At 41.6% G+C, this 15,354-nt stretch overlaps 1 protein-coding gene across 4 annotated transcripts in view; it reads left to right on the forward strand.

Moving 5' to 3' along the window:
* NUP42 (nucleoporin 42) overlaps window positions 1–3,942 on the forward strand; it is a 5,901-nt gene extending 1,959 nt beyond the window's left edge. For all 4 annotated transcript variants that reach the window (XM_084509071.1, XM_084509072.1, XM_084509073.1 and 1 more), the window contains exons 3-7: window positions 72–166; window positions 471–547; window positions 1,207–1,293; window positions 3,017–3,101; window positions 3,216–3,942. In XM_084509071.1, the coding sequence (XP_084365197.1) occupies window positions 72–166; window positions 471–547; window positions 1,207–1,293; window positions 3,017–3,101; window positions 3,216–3,784 (913 nt within the window). In that variant the 3' untranslated portion in view covers window positions 3,785–3,942. The remainder of the gene's footprint in view (window positions 1–71; window positions 167–470; window positions 548–1,206; window positions 1,294–3,016; window positions 3,102–3,215) is intronic.
* The last annotated feature ends 11,412 nt before the right edge of the window (window positions 3,943–15,354 follow it).

The raw sequence follows: 15,354 nt of genomic DNA on the forward strand, positions 1-15,354 counted from the left end.
ACTCTGCTTGTGGTGTTTTTCTTTTGACCGCTTAGTTTCTTCTTCATTTGTTTTTACACTTTGTTCTCTAGTGAATGTATAGTGAAAGACATGGAAATTTGGGAATCCTCAGGACAATGGATGTTTTCATCTTACTCACCTATGAAAGACAAGCCTAATATTACAGGTAGGTAATATTCTTAGTGTCACTGCGTACTGCTACTTTTTAAAATGTTCCTTATCCAAGTCTATTATACGTATATAATACTGTTTGCAAGGTGATCACTTGCATTGTGATGTAACAGAAAGGAATGTTGGATTATTACCAATTCATTTTGCATACTCGCATCTTCTGTAATTAATCCTTTTTGCAACACAAACAGTAACTGACTTATCACAGATGGTGTAGCAATGCCCATTTCTTCCTAACTAGAGAGGGTGACTGGAAGTTATATTTTATTTGAGATTTTTGTTTATTCGTCTCCTTGCAGGCTTTCGAGATTTCTCGCCAGAAGAATTGCGTCTGGAGTGTTATAACTGCAGAGCAAACAGTAGTGCTCAGACCTATGTAAGTATTTTAAAACGACTGGCTTTTTATTTCACTAGAGGACTTGTTACTTGTCTTCGGGTGGCAACTCTTGACTCACTTGATTACCAGACTCAAGGAGATTATCAGAATACCAAAGTATTTTTAACTTGCTGTGCACTAAATAGTACACAAAATAGCCGCTAGTCTGAGTGCTCTGCCGTAACTTCTTATTTCTCTCCGAAAATTATATGATACAGTCCTCAAAAATATGTAAGTATCCAAAGCATGTGTTTCTGTTGATAAACCAGGTCAAAATAAACGGGACAGATAAAAAACAAGGATAGAAAAGCTTAGTCTTTTATACATAAAACTTGAATCTTTTTTATTTTTTTTGCAAGCACCTATTTCAGATAGTGATAGAGCTTAGATTTAGAAAGCTCCAGGACATTTTTTAATCTTACTGTTGCATAAAGTGTAAAAAAATAAAATAAAGGCTAATAGTAAGAGAATTGAAGGAATTCTGGGTTAATAAAAATTTCAGCTCCTCGCCTTGAAATTTGAAGAGAGAAAAAAATCTGTCTTTTAGCTTAAGTTTTTCTTTTTAATTCTAGATATTTTCTTGTAGTTTGCTATCAGATCATTCTAGTTCCATTTTATCAAGTCTAATAAAAATATGCTTGTCTTTTCCCTTGTTTTAGTTAAATTCTGTCCAACAATTAGTAAAAGGCTGGAAAGACAGGCTGCTGCAGTTGAAGGCTTTAAATGCAACAACGAAAGTAGCATTGGTGAGTGTCAATGAAGGGTAAAATATTTCTGTTTCTGATGTCATTTTTTGCTTAATCTTTGGCAAAGTTTTGTGGTTTTTTGTCTTTTTTTTTTTTTTTTTAAGATTCACATAGTTTCTGTTAAAAAGGCTATTAATTAAATGGTTGCTAAGACATAGTTGTAATATTCCACCTTCTTTTTAATGAAAAAAGGATCTTGCAAATATTCCATAGAAAATTCAGCTGTTATTAAAGGGTTTAACTGCACAACTTTGTAAAAAAAAAAAAAATAAAATAATAATAATAATAATAATAATAATAATAAAAATTAAAAAATAGGTGATAAGTATTGCTTTGAATATCTCAGGATACTGTTGTACAAGCAAATACACATGATTCTTCTAGGGCATCCTTTTTTGCAACTTAAGTAAGTACCTGAGACCTGAAAATGTTTGGTTCCTGGATTTAGCAGCAGTTGCAGTGGTAGATACGTGAATCGTTCTGAGGAAGAATACCTGGCATGAAAATGTTTGGCTGACTGGCAGCATGAAAATCTTGGCAGTAATCTGAAAATGGTAGAGAAACTGCGAAGTCTGGAAGGAGGAATTACATAAGAGAGTGATTGGAGCTTGAAACCTGCCTCATCCTTGCTTCAGTGTGGTTTTTATTGGTGAGAGAAGTGCGAGTGAATGCTCTAGCGCTGAGTCAGATGAACATGGAAGTCTTTGAACACAGTTTGGGGTGTCAAATCCACCCTTCTCTGGAATCATGAAATCAGTGAGTTACTTGCAAGTTGGATTAGAAATAGAACTGTTTAGTTACCTAAGGAAAGTAGTAGTGAATCGGGATGATTCCAGTTAGGATGATGTTAGCAAAGCAGTGGCCAGGGTTGGAAAATGTTATCACTGCAAGTCACATGGGAGTAACCATACCTTAAGGATGGGTCTGGGTCATATGCATGTGTAGCAGGGTGCAAACAGCCGGCCCCACCTTTTTTCCCCTGTGCTGATGATGGCTTTTCTGAAGCGTAATCACTAGACCAGAACAGAATTGTCCTCCAGGCCATTTTAGGATAAATAGAGCATCTTGGTAATGCCAGAATGAGAAATTGATACGTATTTGATACAGAAGAGAGGCTGTGTTTAGGTGAAATGGAAAGACTAGTTGTTAGGCTAGTTGTTCTTGGGAAGTTGGCAAACAGTTGTGAATCGAGATGTTTCAGAAGAGGATGCTCAAGAATAGTTAAAGCCAACATTAAATAATCAGGGAGACAGTAAGTCGATCAAGCTGAAGTCTGCTTGAAGTGCGTTCAAGTTTAAGAACAGACCCCTCGATGTGTCCAGGGCTGAAAGTGAGGAGGTGGGATTTGGACTTCAGCACAGAAGACCAGATGTGTGAAGGTCAGAGAACAGAAGAGGCCAAAGCAGTGGCACAAATCGAACAGACTAGAAAAGATGAGATAAAAACGAGAGCTCAGAGAGGTGTTTGGTCATTGCAATTTATCGATTTTTTTTTTCTGTCAGTGAAGATATTTGTACTTCTAGGGTGTTTCACAGAAAATAGCCTTAAAGCAGTTTTTTTATACCTGCAGTTGCATGCAATTAGTGAAAATGATCAGTGTCTAACTTTGTCTAAGTTGTGTTAAATTGAATGGTGCAGCTGTTCTGTTCTTCCATGTAATTATTGAAAGATAGCTGCCTGCTTTGGAATGTAGTTTTCATTTATGTATTTTGAATTTTTAAAGCTCTCTGAGTTAAAGAACACGGTCATGCAGCCATTACCTTCATTTGGATTTGGAGGACAGCAAACATCCAGCTTCGGGGCATCAAGTAAGTTCCTGCATTAAGAACCAACTTTTTTTTGAGTTTTCTTCTGCGGGATTGAAATAGAACAGTGTTTTAGGATCACAGGTGTACCCATTCTAAATGTGTTTATAATTGCAGGTTTTCCTGTGAACAGCAGCAGTACCAGTGCCAGCAATTTCTCCTTTAAAACAAGTTCCAGTCTCCTCGGTGCCTCATCAGGAAATGCCCCTGCTTTTGGGAGCTCTTCTGCAGGCAGCAATCCTCCCGCGTTTGGTGCGATGTCTTCCACAAGCGTTTCCCATCCTCCTGCTTTTGGCAACCCATCAGCTCCCTCTGCAGCCTCCTTCTCATTTAAGCTTTCTGAACCAACCAGCGGTTTTGGATCTTCTGGGTTTTCAGGCTTTGGCAGTTCTTCTACTGTGAACTCCTCAAGCAGCACTCCACTTCCAGCTTTTGGAGCTTTTAATGCAGCAGCACAAACGTCCCCCTCACATTCAAGCAGTACTTTGTTTGGTCAGGCTGCCACTGCCTCTGGACATAACGTAACACCAGTGCCTTCTGTGCTCACAAATAGTGGTACAGCGGATAAGTTATTTACATCCAAGAGTGAATTAACAGCAGAGGAGTTGAAACAGTTTGAAGCAAAAAGGTTTATCATGGGAAAGATACCTCTTAGGCCACCACCGCTAGAACTTTTAAATATTTAAGACTTGTACATTTATTCTGAAATGACACCTTTTGTAGCTGGTCTATGACACCTCAAATACACAATTTTGTGATCGACTCATGAATTAAAATGCCTCTCTCTGAGATAAATTTTCATTTCATCTCAGTCTTCTGCAGTAATAAACACTTAAAAATTGAATTTTTTCATTCTGTATTTATTTTGGAGTTGACTTTTTATATCCATGAAATAAGCTACTGAAAATAAAATTTCTTAGTAAAAGTTCCCTTTTATATTCTGTACTGTGAACATGTGGGCAAAACGTGTATTAAAAACCTCTTGTCAAAGGCAGGAATGCTCTGGTGTGGCATTCACAGCTACTGTGAGTAGAATGCTAGAAAGAAATGCACGCAGTGCCAGCCTGCTTGTTGGACCACCTTGCTTTTGTCTCTTACTTACGGGCTTCGTGCAGCCTCTGATAATTGTGGCTGGGCAGGGAAGGAGCAGACCGCACAGGAGACCTCTGTGGCCCCGGAGGCACTTCCCTTTCCCAGCTGATACAATTTCGGTTTTGTTGGTTGTTCTGCCTGAGGTCATGCTACACACGTTCAAGTCATACACCCTGAAAGCATTCATCGGGAATAAGAAACTTGCTGTTTGCTGTTTTGGCACATCTTAGATAAAACTTTTCAGCAACTGTAAAACTACTTATGACATTTGCATGACATGATGCAGTTTTGTTGTCTGGGCCTCGAATCTTGATGGGTGCACGTGCCATACCCATACTGAACTGATGATACGAGGGTATGTATTTTGCCAAGATGCTATAAAAGCAGTGGTCAGAAATTTTCCAAAGGAGCTTCTAGAGTCAGGTGCAGACAATATTAGTTCTTGGCCCTGCACTCCTATTGGCGGTTTAAAATCATTTAACCTCTTATTTAATAGGAAAGCAAAAAATGACTCTCTGATACACATAAATCAATTGGCTGTTTCTTTAATGTCAAAGGTAACATTTCAGCTCTTGCTATGGACTCATGGTCCTACTTAAAACTTGACTGTAAATGTGTTTCCTACTTAAAGGCTGTTGCAGGAAGATGGCTTGCTAAAATAGCGTGAACAGATTTAAGATCTTGTATGACAGGGTATGGGTGGGCACTCTGCGGCCGTTCTGCTCCAGTAAAGTCAGAGTTCCTCAGTCCATGTGCTCAGTGTACATGAACCATAAAATTACATGTGTTATGTTACAGTGCTGGGTTGCTGCTATTAAACTTTTTGGGTGATTGTTTTGCAGATGAAGTAAGGCATCTGGTTTTTGTTATTGTTGTTAATGAACCAGTGCAGGCTTTGTGCAACCCACAAACAAAATACTGATACATTGGCTTGGAGCCCCGTTTCAATCTTATGAAACGTGTTTTTCTGAGCAGGATCTCTGGAGCAGTGCTAAGACTTGTTCAAATTAAGAAATGTGCATCTCTTAGGGCTCACTTAGCACTGGATCGCTTGTGCCAGTTACTCAGCTTTTGACACAGGAACTGAGGAACAAACCAAAATCCATTACGTAGCTGCAGAAAATCCACAACTTTACAGAAGCTATTAAACTCACATTTGTAAAAGCTTAGTATTCAACAACAACAACAACAAAGTGTGGCTTGTTAGATGAATTCCACAGCTGCCTAAACTTGGTCTATCCTATACCCTTTCCTGTATTTCATTTGTGAAGCCTTAGTGATTCTTAAACCCATGTGTATCAGAAAGCTACAAGTTTTGTTTGTTTTTTAAGTTCCTGCAACGTTTTTTTTACTGTTGCCATATTAAAGCAGTATTCCAGCATGGCAAGAGCATATTTAGGGGTAAAGGTGTAATAGACTGAAGTTCCACTGACAACCTCAAGGATCCCCTGGCATGCTTTCAGAAGACTGTAGGTAATTTTGGCTTACATTTAAGGCAGCAGTGATTTTGAAGTCACCTGTGTTTTTCATTTTTTTCTTAATGCTTATCCTCTGAAATAGGTTTAGTAAAAAAAAAAAATAATAATAATGGACCAAAAGGAGGGGGAGAGGGACTAAATAGCACTTAAGGGTACTCTGACGAATACTAAAGGTATCTTTCCTAAGTCAAAATACCTTCATACACAAGGGCAGTGAAAGATTGTTGACCTTCTGCACCTCAGTGCTGCTGTCATGCAGTGGAAGACCCTAAAGCAGCCCACTTCCAAACTTAAGCGATGAGCCGTCTAAAACCTTCACACTCTCATAGTATCTCAGCAGGTTGCTGCTGCTATGCTGCACTAAGATGTTTCAAGGCCTTGAGATGTGTAAGGGCTATTTAAGTCGAAGTGCTTTAAATTAATAATAATAGGACCATGAAAAATCTGACTAACCTGTTGCGTGTACCTGAATTAACAACATTGGCTAGATGTTCTCAAACATCATCCTAGCCTACAGGGATGTAAGGGGAGAAGGGAATTTGGAAGTCCTAGTTCACTTTGCTGTAAGAAATGAAAAGAGCAAGGTTCAGGGAGGTATTCCTGCTTTAGACGACAATAAATAAAAAATCATGTTTGAGCAAGTTTTTTGAACGATTAATTTTTTAGATCCTCTCTTCACGTGCTAAGAAAAATGAAACAATGCCTATTGAGGAAATACTAAAGGCTGGATGTTTCATCCCAAACAGTCTTCTGAGCGTCTAAAAAGATGACAGAGAACAGTGTGAGACAAGAATTGGTGATATGACATTGCTAGCAAAAGTCAAGCTATCTATTTGGCTGCAGAAGTGGAGATAAGGATAGAATAGAAAGAAATAGTCTTGCTCTAATGGGCTTACTAAACTGCAGAAAATAAGCAACAATTTGTCAGTAGATCAAAGCAATCTTTCCCAATATTTGCTCTCTATTTCATTTTTTGCAGTTTGTCCTTTTCTGTGTTTGTTACACTTGCTATCAGAGTTGGTTATGAGTACAAAGAAGGCTAAATAATACCTTCCTTTCAGCTTCGATCCTTTCGTTGCCTTAACTTCTCCTTTTCACATCTGCTTTTTTGTCTGCTAGAGGGCTGCCATCCAGAAAGCCATAGTATTGTGGTCTGGCATCCAAAAATACATATAGGGTGGCAGCAGTCACACATCTTATTTACTGCGCCTTGTTTTGGAACAGGAAACACGAGGTGAAAGCCCAAGCACGGAGGTGTAACACAGCGTGATCGGCAGGACTTGCTCTGGGAAGCAGGCTAGGACCTTCAAGCTCCATGTGATGTTTTCAAGTGCTTCCCTAACTTTGAAATAACAGGATTTATGAGTCACTGAAATTCCTGCAGTGTGGTACAAACAACTAAGTTGAAGAATTAGTTGAAGTTTGGTTTCCAAGAGATCCTGGATTAATCCTCAGACAGCAGCACTAGAGCCTGGCTGCGTGCCGGAGAAATGCCCTCCACTGCCCAAGCAGAGGAAGCAACCCAGCATGTAACGAAGGGGATCTGCTCTGCCCTCAATCCTCTGGACGATGCTGGCAGCAGTGGGAGATGTCAAAACATGAGCTATTAACAGAGAAGAGAAAAACAAGAGTCTCAGAAAACATTATTTTCTCTTACAAGTTAAGCATTGTAATCATGTGCTCTGTAGTTTGGCTGCAAAGAGGTGAGGTAGCCTTGCTCTGAGAGTGGGAGGCGCTGCGAATAATCAACTGACTGGCTTTAAGCCACAAAGAGTAAAGGCATCAACAAGAATGATTTAGCAAGAGACAAAGATAAGGAAAGGAGCTTCCACAAACATCTAGGGGAAGGAAATACAAAGAGCCTGTTAGTGTAGGTGCACTGAGGTGAGATCGGTAACAGATGGCGGCAATCTGTGTAAAATAAATACGTGAAATGGGGTGGGGGTTGGAAACCATCGTGGATGTAATGCAGTTATTGATAAATGGCAGGTGAGAAAATATTTATGGAATGTAATTCTACTGCAGCACAGCGGGAGTCCAGACAGTTGGCTTTACTGGTCAGTAAGGGAGTCAGCTAACGGAGTTACCATAGTAGGGTGAGTGTTTAGCTAAGTAATAAAGCAGTAGGGATGTGCTAACGGGGAAATACTACAGCTTAGCAATCAGAGGCACCTCTTTTGTTGATGATTACAAATAATTTGGGGGATTCTAGAGACTGATACTTTGACTTTCACTAAAGCATTTGGAATAGACACCAAAGGCTGTCAGAAGTGATTAGGGTTAGAGATTAGTCACACGCATTGATGGGTGAGTGAGTCTTTTATGTCTGTGATCTACAGACTAATGCTGATCCTAATGCTGATGATAGAGAGAGAAACTGTAATTTGATTTTTACCTGGTCAATATCTGAGGAGAAAATCCATAGGTTCTATTTAGACATTATCGGTAGGTACCTAATTGTATTTGACCTCATACAAGCCAGCAGTTGAAAGATAAATCTGTACTACCAGTGAGTGTACAGAGAGACTGAAAACTGCAGGGTCGCAGGGTACTGACAGTAGGTGAACCCACAATGGTTTCCATCAGGAAAACGTAGTTTGAGACATAGGAATCTTGTTCACTGGGCAATTCAGTAACACTGCATTCAGTTCTGAGCACACCGTTGCTGTAGAGGAGCTTGACAAATAGAAATTCAGAGAGCAGCCAAAGTGATCAACAGCTGGAAACAAGGATTTGGGTGGAATCAGAGGAGCTGAAAAATGCCTGCTTGGTGAAAGTGAAGGTCGTAGTATGGGATGACTGTCCTGGTGGAGGTTTGCTCACAGGAGGGAGGAAATGGGATTTTTTTACAACACCTTGACCAGTAACCAGAATATTGAAGTGCTTACTCAGAGATGCCTTAGGCAGCATGTTTTCCCGCTGGGAAAGTCCTATTAATTCTCTGCTAAGATCTGGCCAGGCCAAAACGACAACACTGGATACAAATCCCTGCTGTCAGGGCTAACGGCACATGTCCTCAGAGACCTGAGAGTCAGCATAAGCACTTCTGATCCCTCGCCTTTGAACCAGAACACACCAGCACTTGTGAAGAGACTGACAAGAGTGTGAAGCAGAGCATTTGAAGCAGGAGCTGTATGCTGCTCCCAGCTCTCCTGGGAAAGATTTAGGGCTCTCTGTAGCACTGGAAGCAAATATGCTTCTCAGTCTTGAAACTCTTACTCACAAATACTTGTTTTTTCTGTTAAGAATTAAAAAAAAAAAAAAAAAAAGAAAAAGAAAAAAACCTTTATTAACAAGGCAGCCCTAGGCAGTACTCTTATTTAACCCATGATGCTGTTGCAAGCTTTTGGTTTATTCTGCAGAATAAGGCTAGGCATGTTCTTACAACACGGTATCATGCAACAGGCTCTTTGCTAAGACTTACCCTCCTGCAAGGTAACAAAAATGGCTCTTAAAACATAGGGAAGAGGAGCAAGAACAAGGAGATTTAAATGTCAACAGGCTGAGCAACATTTTTTTCCCCATGTTACGTGGATTGCTTCGTCTTCTGTGCTTTTCTCTGCAGGCAGTGAGTGGGATTTGCCCTTACCATGTCACGTGAGAGGCATGAGAAACAAGTTTTACATCTTACGCCTTCCAGCGGGCAGCTCTGTTACATTGCTAATTGCATAGTAGTCATCAGAACAGTGAACTGGTGGTTTTCAAGTACCTGCAGCACTTACATCCTGTTCCACCTGAATTTCTGTCTCATTAGAGCAGTGCGCTCTTGGCAAACCAAATGCTTTCTAGTCAGCATCCAGACATGCTTCTGGAAGTCTTCAGCATGCCCTTATCTTTGTAAATCACATGAAAGGTACCCAATATAAATGCCCCAGCTGTACTAAGTAATTAGATTAGTCCTAATTATACAGAGTATACCCACCCTCCCGTATGAATTGAAGAAGCAACATTTGTGTGTGTGTGTATGCACAAATCACATCACATCACTTTAAAAGGGGCACTGCTGAGGTACAGTTCTGATCTCAGATAGCTCACCTTTTCTGCCCAACCAGCGCTGTTGCATTTTTCTCAGCCTGACAAGTATCTGCAGGACTCTGGCTCCTGGTGCACTTCAGCGCTAAGGCACTCCTTGTAATCACATGAGATTTTGATGTTGTAGCTTACTCCTACACCTACAGGCTCCTCCTTAACAGCCGGGTTTCTCTTGGATTATATGTAATAGTGAAATAGGCCCAAAATCATATAAAACTGAAACAGCAAACTTACAACAAAGGGTTACATTAAAAAAAAAAAAAAAAAAAAGCTTTACAGATTTAGAACAAAAGCTGTCTCTGGATGACTAGTCAGTCACACGATAGCACTTGTTGCTTTATATACCCTATTTTTCTCAGACATAAATGTCCTAGCAGGGAGGGGAGGAGAAAGGATTTGAACAGTTCCTTGTACTGACCGGTCATCTGTGGTCTTCTACCTTTGGTCGCAGCTCACTCTGTCATGAAACTCTTCCAGAACAGAGGGTAAGCACTGCATCCCTTGGCAGCCCCCAGCACCTTCTGGCTGTCCAAGTATCACTGGTCACCCTCTTGGGAGGTCAAGCAACAAGGCAAGGGGAGGTTTCCAGGGCCTTCAGCATTCCCCCACTGCCTTGGAGCTTGCTCAGCAGCTCCTAAGGTGCTGGGGACAAAGAGGTGCTCTGCTATGCCCACCAGCAGGTGAGGATGCCCTACGTTGCTCTCACAAAGCAAGGCGCTGCTTGAACTTCTCCATAGGAACTTGGCATGGCATGAAAGAAGGACCTGGCCTGCAGGCAGATCTGCCTGCCCTCAGATAAGGCTAACATTTCACAGCAGAGCCTCTTTCCTGGAGTCTGCTTCAGACATCTCTGTCTCTATCTAACCTGCCTGACTCCCTGCCCTGCATGTCTCCCACTCCCACCAACCTCCTTATTCCCCGGCTTACTCAGTGTGAGGGACACGACCCGCTCAGCCTTCCCACCCAGGATTTGCTGAGGGAAATGGCCACCAGAAACAACACTGCTTTGGAACTCTGTGCCCCTTCCTGATGCCTGCATGGGAACTGACGTGTGCATATGGCTCTGGTGACCTCGGGTTCGTGCATTACTCCAATCACCACCAAGCCAGCCGAGAAGAGACGCAGAGCTGTACCCCGCCACAGGTAGGTGGTGACACAGCTCCAGCACGACGTGTTTTTCCAGCTGGTGCTGTCTCAAGTGTGTGTCCTACCAGCACCCTGCATTCACATGTTCAAACCCCAGACCATATGATTTTTCTAGCAAAACTAATCCCCCTCAGCTTTTAATTATCGTGTATATCCACCAGTCAACTCCTCCAGCCTGTTCTTACCAGGTTCTCCACCCGGTGTACAGCTCAGGGAAGGAGGGAGCAGCTCTGGGCCCCCACACGATAGTGACCTCTCTGCTAGCAGTTGCTTAATTGTCTGTACCTGCTGACAGTCTGATTGACTTTCTCCTGTTTTTCCTTTCTGAGCAATGATTCACAAAGGATGAGAAAGGAGAAGGAATGGCACAAAGTACTCCAGCACTTTTGCTGCAGGTGTACTGGAAATCCCTGACACTGCCAGGGAAAAAAGCCTGGACATCCAAAATTTTGGCTGTATGTTTGAAGCACGAGCCCACCCTTCTTTTCACAGTGCAAATAAAGAGCAATGCTTATCAAAGAGCACACATTATACAAGTAACACAAGCAATACTTTTTGATCCCTGCATCAGGAAACACACCCAGTTGCCAATAATAAGTTGCATTAAGGTAACAAAGTCATCTTGGGCATCTGACGATATATAAGGCTGTCTGTCCTATCTGTCCTGATGAAAGCAGAGCACTCTTTCTGACCTTTGCTTCTTGATTTATCTACTTTCTGTTTGGAAAAAAATTATTGGGTAACATTAAAAAGAGCAGCAGAGTACCTCCATATTAAATACAGTGCTGGAGAACAAACAATTAAATGCACACAAGACACTTCATGATCACAGCTGCTGTAAACTGGTTCTGGCAGCAAAGAGATTTTCTCCCACTTAAGTGATCACTGGACCCATTCCATCCTTGTGATGATTTACTTTGAAAAGGTTTATTCTTCCAACAATAACTTAACAGAAACAGTCATGAACAGAGGGAGTCCTCTAAAATAACTGAGAAGCACATGAGAACAATGTGTGTGTGTGTGTTTTAAAATCTGTTGGTGTGTGTGTGGCTGTAATTTATAGCTCTGCATCCTAGATCACTTACTTAGGAGTCTGTATATGTTGCAGTACGTGGTATATAGCAAGAGGAAATAAATTGCTTTTTACAGCTCTCCCACCTCTGATGCTGGGCCCGTGGGGACTCATGCAGCTGGAGGACCCGGAGCCAAGATGCCAAGAAGACACTGTCTGGTGTGCCCTTGCAGACCCTCAGCGTGGACCTATCTCTAGAAACCATGCCACAGAGCTGTCACGCTGCCTGTTAGCTATCTAAAAAAAAAATCTCTATGGAAGTAGCACTTCAAAACAGCAATTTAAGTTTCTGAGATAATGCACAGGAGCCAGAAAACTGCCGAGGTCCAATTCATGATGTTTTCTGTTTTACAGTCAAATAACTCAATTGTTTTAGCAGGTTTCCTAAGAAAACAACGTGGTTTTGATTAGACTGTCTGATCATCTGTCTGTCATTCCTTCTGTCCCAGTCCCTTTTTTAAAACCCTGTGGCCAATTTCCAAGCACTTAAGCCTCGAAGATGCCTGTATTCTCATAGCTGGACTAAGAATTGGCAGCTGGATGAGGAGGGAGACCAGAATTAGTGCTTCGACTGAGAGAAAAACAGGCACAGCTCAGCTGCTATGAATATTGCCAGCAGCTGGCTGGCTGACCAGCACCCATGTAAATCCAGTTTGCAAAGCTTTCGCCCCACTGGGGTACAGCGAGGACAAAGGGCACCAATCTCAAGGAAATTAAGTTTCATACACACATTCTGTGGGCCAAAGCCAACTTGTTTTAAATATCAAAGCACAATTCTTTCACTTCCAAATGTGAAGTTCATCCAGGAATGAGGAGCAATACAGAAATCCTGTGCTTGTAAGTCCAGATAGAGCAAGGTATGGAGGCTCCCAGCTTCACGCTGGGTTGCTAACTTGCTGCTCATTCCATACTCAGTTGAAATCAATGAAAATAGCCATAATCCCAGATCTGTGCTGATAGACCCCCAAGCACCATCATTCCTAGAATCCTACTGGCACAGGATCTGGCATCCTTCCTGTCCCCTGAAGCTCATGGGGAAAACAGGTTCAGAGCAGATGAGCTTCTGCAATGGAACAGATACTGTGCACGATGTTTCATGTAAATGAAATTAAATAACTCGCTGTCTAAAGACCATTGTTAGAACTTTATTCCCCCCTCCTACTGGACAGTTTCTCTCCATGGCTAGTCAGTAACCCTTCATCATATCATGTAACACCATATTCATTTCCTTGGTCTTTCCTGTGGCAGATAATACCTTTTTTTTGCCAAAACAATTGAAAATTGAAAAAGTGCTGGCTACAGATATCAGCTGAATCCTACAACATATTCATTCATCTTCTAGTCTTAAACCTAACAAAACCTACTCCATAAGGCTTAAGGTACAGGACAGGCTGAATGTGAGTCAACTCAGACAATCTGAGATGTTTTTCTGTCACAGGTGCCAGGCTCAAACACTCTGCCAGCACTAACTCCTTCAGTTCAAACTGGAGAGAACTGACCGGGCCTCTGTATATAGAGCCTCCTTTACTTTGCAGGTCAGCCACTGCCCTGCAAAAAAGGCTCCAAAACATTCAGGACAAGCATGGGTATAACTGAGAATATTCAGCCTCAGCTGCAAACTGAAGCTCATGAACCACTCAGGTGGGCTCTCCGCCTGAGTGGTTCCACCAGGAAACATCACTGAACTGATAACCACATCTCTAACGTAACTTCTGTCTGTTCATACCGTGTCATCTCCAGGTGGCAACCTCTTACATGGTTATCATACAAGGCATGATAAAACTTGCTGAGATAGTCAAACAAGAGTTCCCAAATTGGGCTGCCTGTGTTGGCCAAGTCGGAAGCCACCAAGAATTACCTGCTGGCCCTATGGCTACCACAAGAGCTTGAGGCAATACAGGAGCAACCTTCCCTTGCTACCGGTAAATCATGGAGATAACAGGCGAGTAGCAGGTGGGGTTGCCTTTGTCCAGGACACCAAAGTTCCCATGGTAGAAGACCAACTGAGATGAGGCCACACCGTAGAACTACAACAGCACAGGAATACAGCCCTGCAACACCGGCTTATCATTACATGTTCATGAAATGCTCAGCACAAAGCAGCAATGGCTGATTATGCCCTCTAAATACCACTGTGATACTAACACTAAGCGATTCCATTAGCAAGTTCATTTTGCTGGTTCTTAATTACAGAGAGACTTGGGAAGATATACACATCAAAGGAATCCTTTTCCCTAGCCAGATAAGTCTTCTATTTATTCCTATGATATTTTAAAATTCCCCACCCTATTCAGCTTGGAAACCTGCTGCAGGCTGTTAGGATTTAAATCAGTATATGCTTATTTGGAGACTTTAAAGGTAAATGAAAGGTTACATGGACTGGTACAGAACTGCTTCTATTCGGTATGTTTTCAGGTACATAAGAAACAGAATTAAATACCTTCCTGCTCTCCCAAGCTGTCCATTATAAACCCCAGGCCAGTCATTTCTTAACTGAATTTAAAAGCTCTCTGAAAATAATGCGATGTACCGTGAAGCACAGAGCTGTCTGCTCCCAGCATTAACTCTGTAAATTATTGTTAGCAAAAAACTTGTATCCATCAACTCTTTTCCCACACAATGTCCTGCAAAAGCATTGGTGGACTGACTTAAACACTGAAGGAACTGGGATTCAGAAAGGAACTTAAAGGAAGGCCACTCCTAGGAAATAGACTTTACAGACATATACAGCCCTACAGCCATTGAAATGGCCCCAGACTGAGCACAGCAGAAGAAAAGGACTTGTCTCCAGTGAGAATGCAGTGAGCAGGGGTAGAGTTTCTTTTAAATTGCCTGTTTTGTCTTATTCTATATTTGCTCCTATTTAAATAGTGAGTAGTTCCCATTTATGTTCTAATCAGACCTAGCTCTTGAGATCCAAAGCTTTTCCTGTGTGTTGGGAATCTTTGTTTTAAGGAGAAGCCATCACAAAGCCTTGGACTTGGTGGGCCTCATCCAGCAGGAAATAACCTTTCTTCAGTTGTAAATCTGAAGTTTTTTATTTATTTATTTTAAATTAATATCTATGAGAAGTACATTATGAGAGGGAGTTCTGTGTAATCTGAAAACACATGAAAAGCATTCAAATACTATGGGAATGAAAACTATAAAACATGTCACAGATAAATGAAAGGCATAATTTGCACATCCCTCTGCTTTCAGTGCTGTTGTGATGGAGAGGTGGGTTCCGTAATTTGAGCAAAAATTTCAAAAAGATATTATTTGCTGGGGCTTTTGCCTCCTGTCTACATGAACACACTGTCTTCAAGCTTTCCAGCAAAAGTCACCTGATGTCCAAACCATGTGAATATGTAACAGTGCAAAAGTACTCCCTGTGCCCTTCAAGATATTCACATAATGTCCTTAAGCCCTGCCACATACGACTTCAAAAATTTCA

Source organism: Aythya ferina (genome assembly GCF_964211825.1).
Source record: "Aythya ferina genome assembly, chromosome: 2".
In the NCBI taxonomy this organism is placed as follows: domain Eukaryota; kingdom Metazoa; phylum Chordata; class Aves; order Anseriformes; family Anatidae; genus Aythya; species Aythya ferina.